Source organism: Haliaeetus leucocephalus, unplaced genomic scaffold, assembly GCF_000737465.1.
Source record: "Haliaeetus leucocephalus isolate CR32 unplaced genomic scaffold, Haliaeetus_leucocephalus-4.0 Scaffold373, whole genome shotgun sequence".
Lineage (NCBI taxonomy): Eukaryota > Metazoa > Chordata > Aves > Accipitriformes > Accipitridae > Haliaeetus > Haliaeetus leucocephalus.
Window position 1 is genome coordinate 1,233,301 of NW_010972809.1, and position 283 is coordinate 1,233,583.

The 283-nt window shown below is 70.7% G+C and overlaps 1 protein-coding gene across 1 annotated transcript in view; it reads left to right on the forward strand.

The window, feature by feature from the left end:
• The first annotated feature begins 11 nt into the window (after positions 1–11).
• MBOAT1 (membrane bound O-acyltransferase domain containing 1) overlaps positions 12–283 on the forward strand; it is a 57,630-nt gene continuing 57,358 nt past the window's right edge. Inside the window, exon 1 of the mRNA XM_010573157.1 lies at positions 12–101. Coding sequence (XP_010571459.1) covers positions 12–101 — 90 coding nt within the window. The remainder of the gene's footprint in view (positions 102–283) is intronic.

The window sequence follows — 283 nt, forward strand, 5'->3', positions numbered from 1 at the left end:
GGCTATGCAGCATGGCCGAGCCGCCCGGCGCCCCGCACCGCACCACCGGTTCCACCTTGCTGCACCCGTTGAGCGGGTTGCTGGGTATCCCGCTGGATCAGGTGAGGCTGCGGGTCGTTGTCGTACCGGGTGGGGGGTCTCCCGGTGCTTGGGGGGGAGGGGTCGTGTGGTAGAGGGGAGCAGCCCGCGGCCGTCACGCCTTGTATCTGGTGAAGGGGACAGCGCGGGGACACGGTCCCCTGTGGAAGAGCTTGGGGTAGGAAGGCGGTTGGGGGGGGGGGGG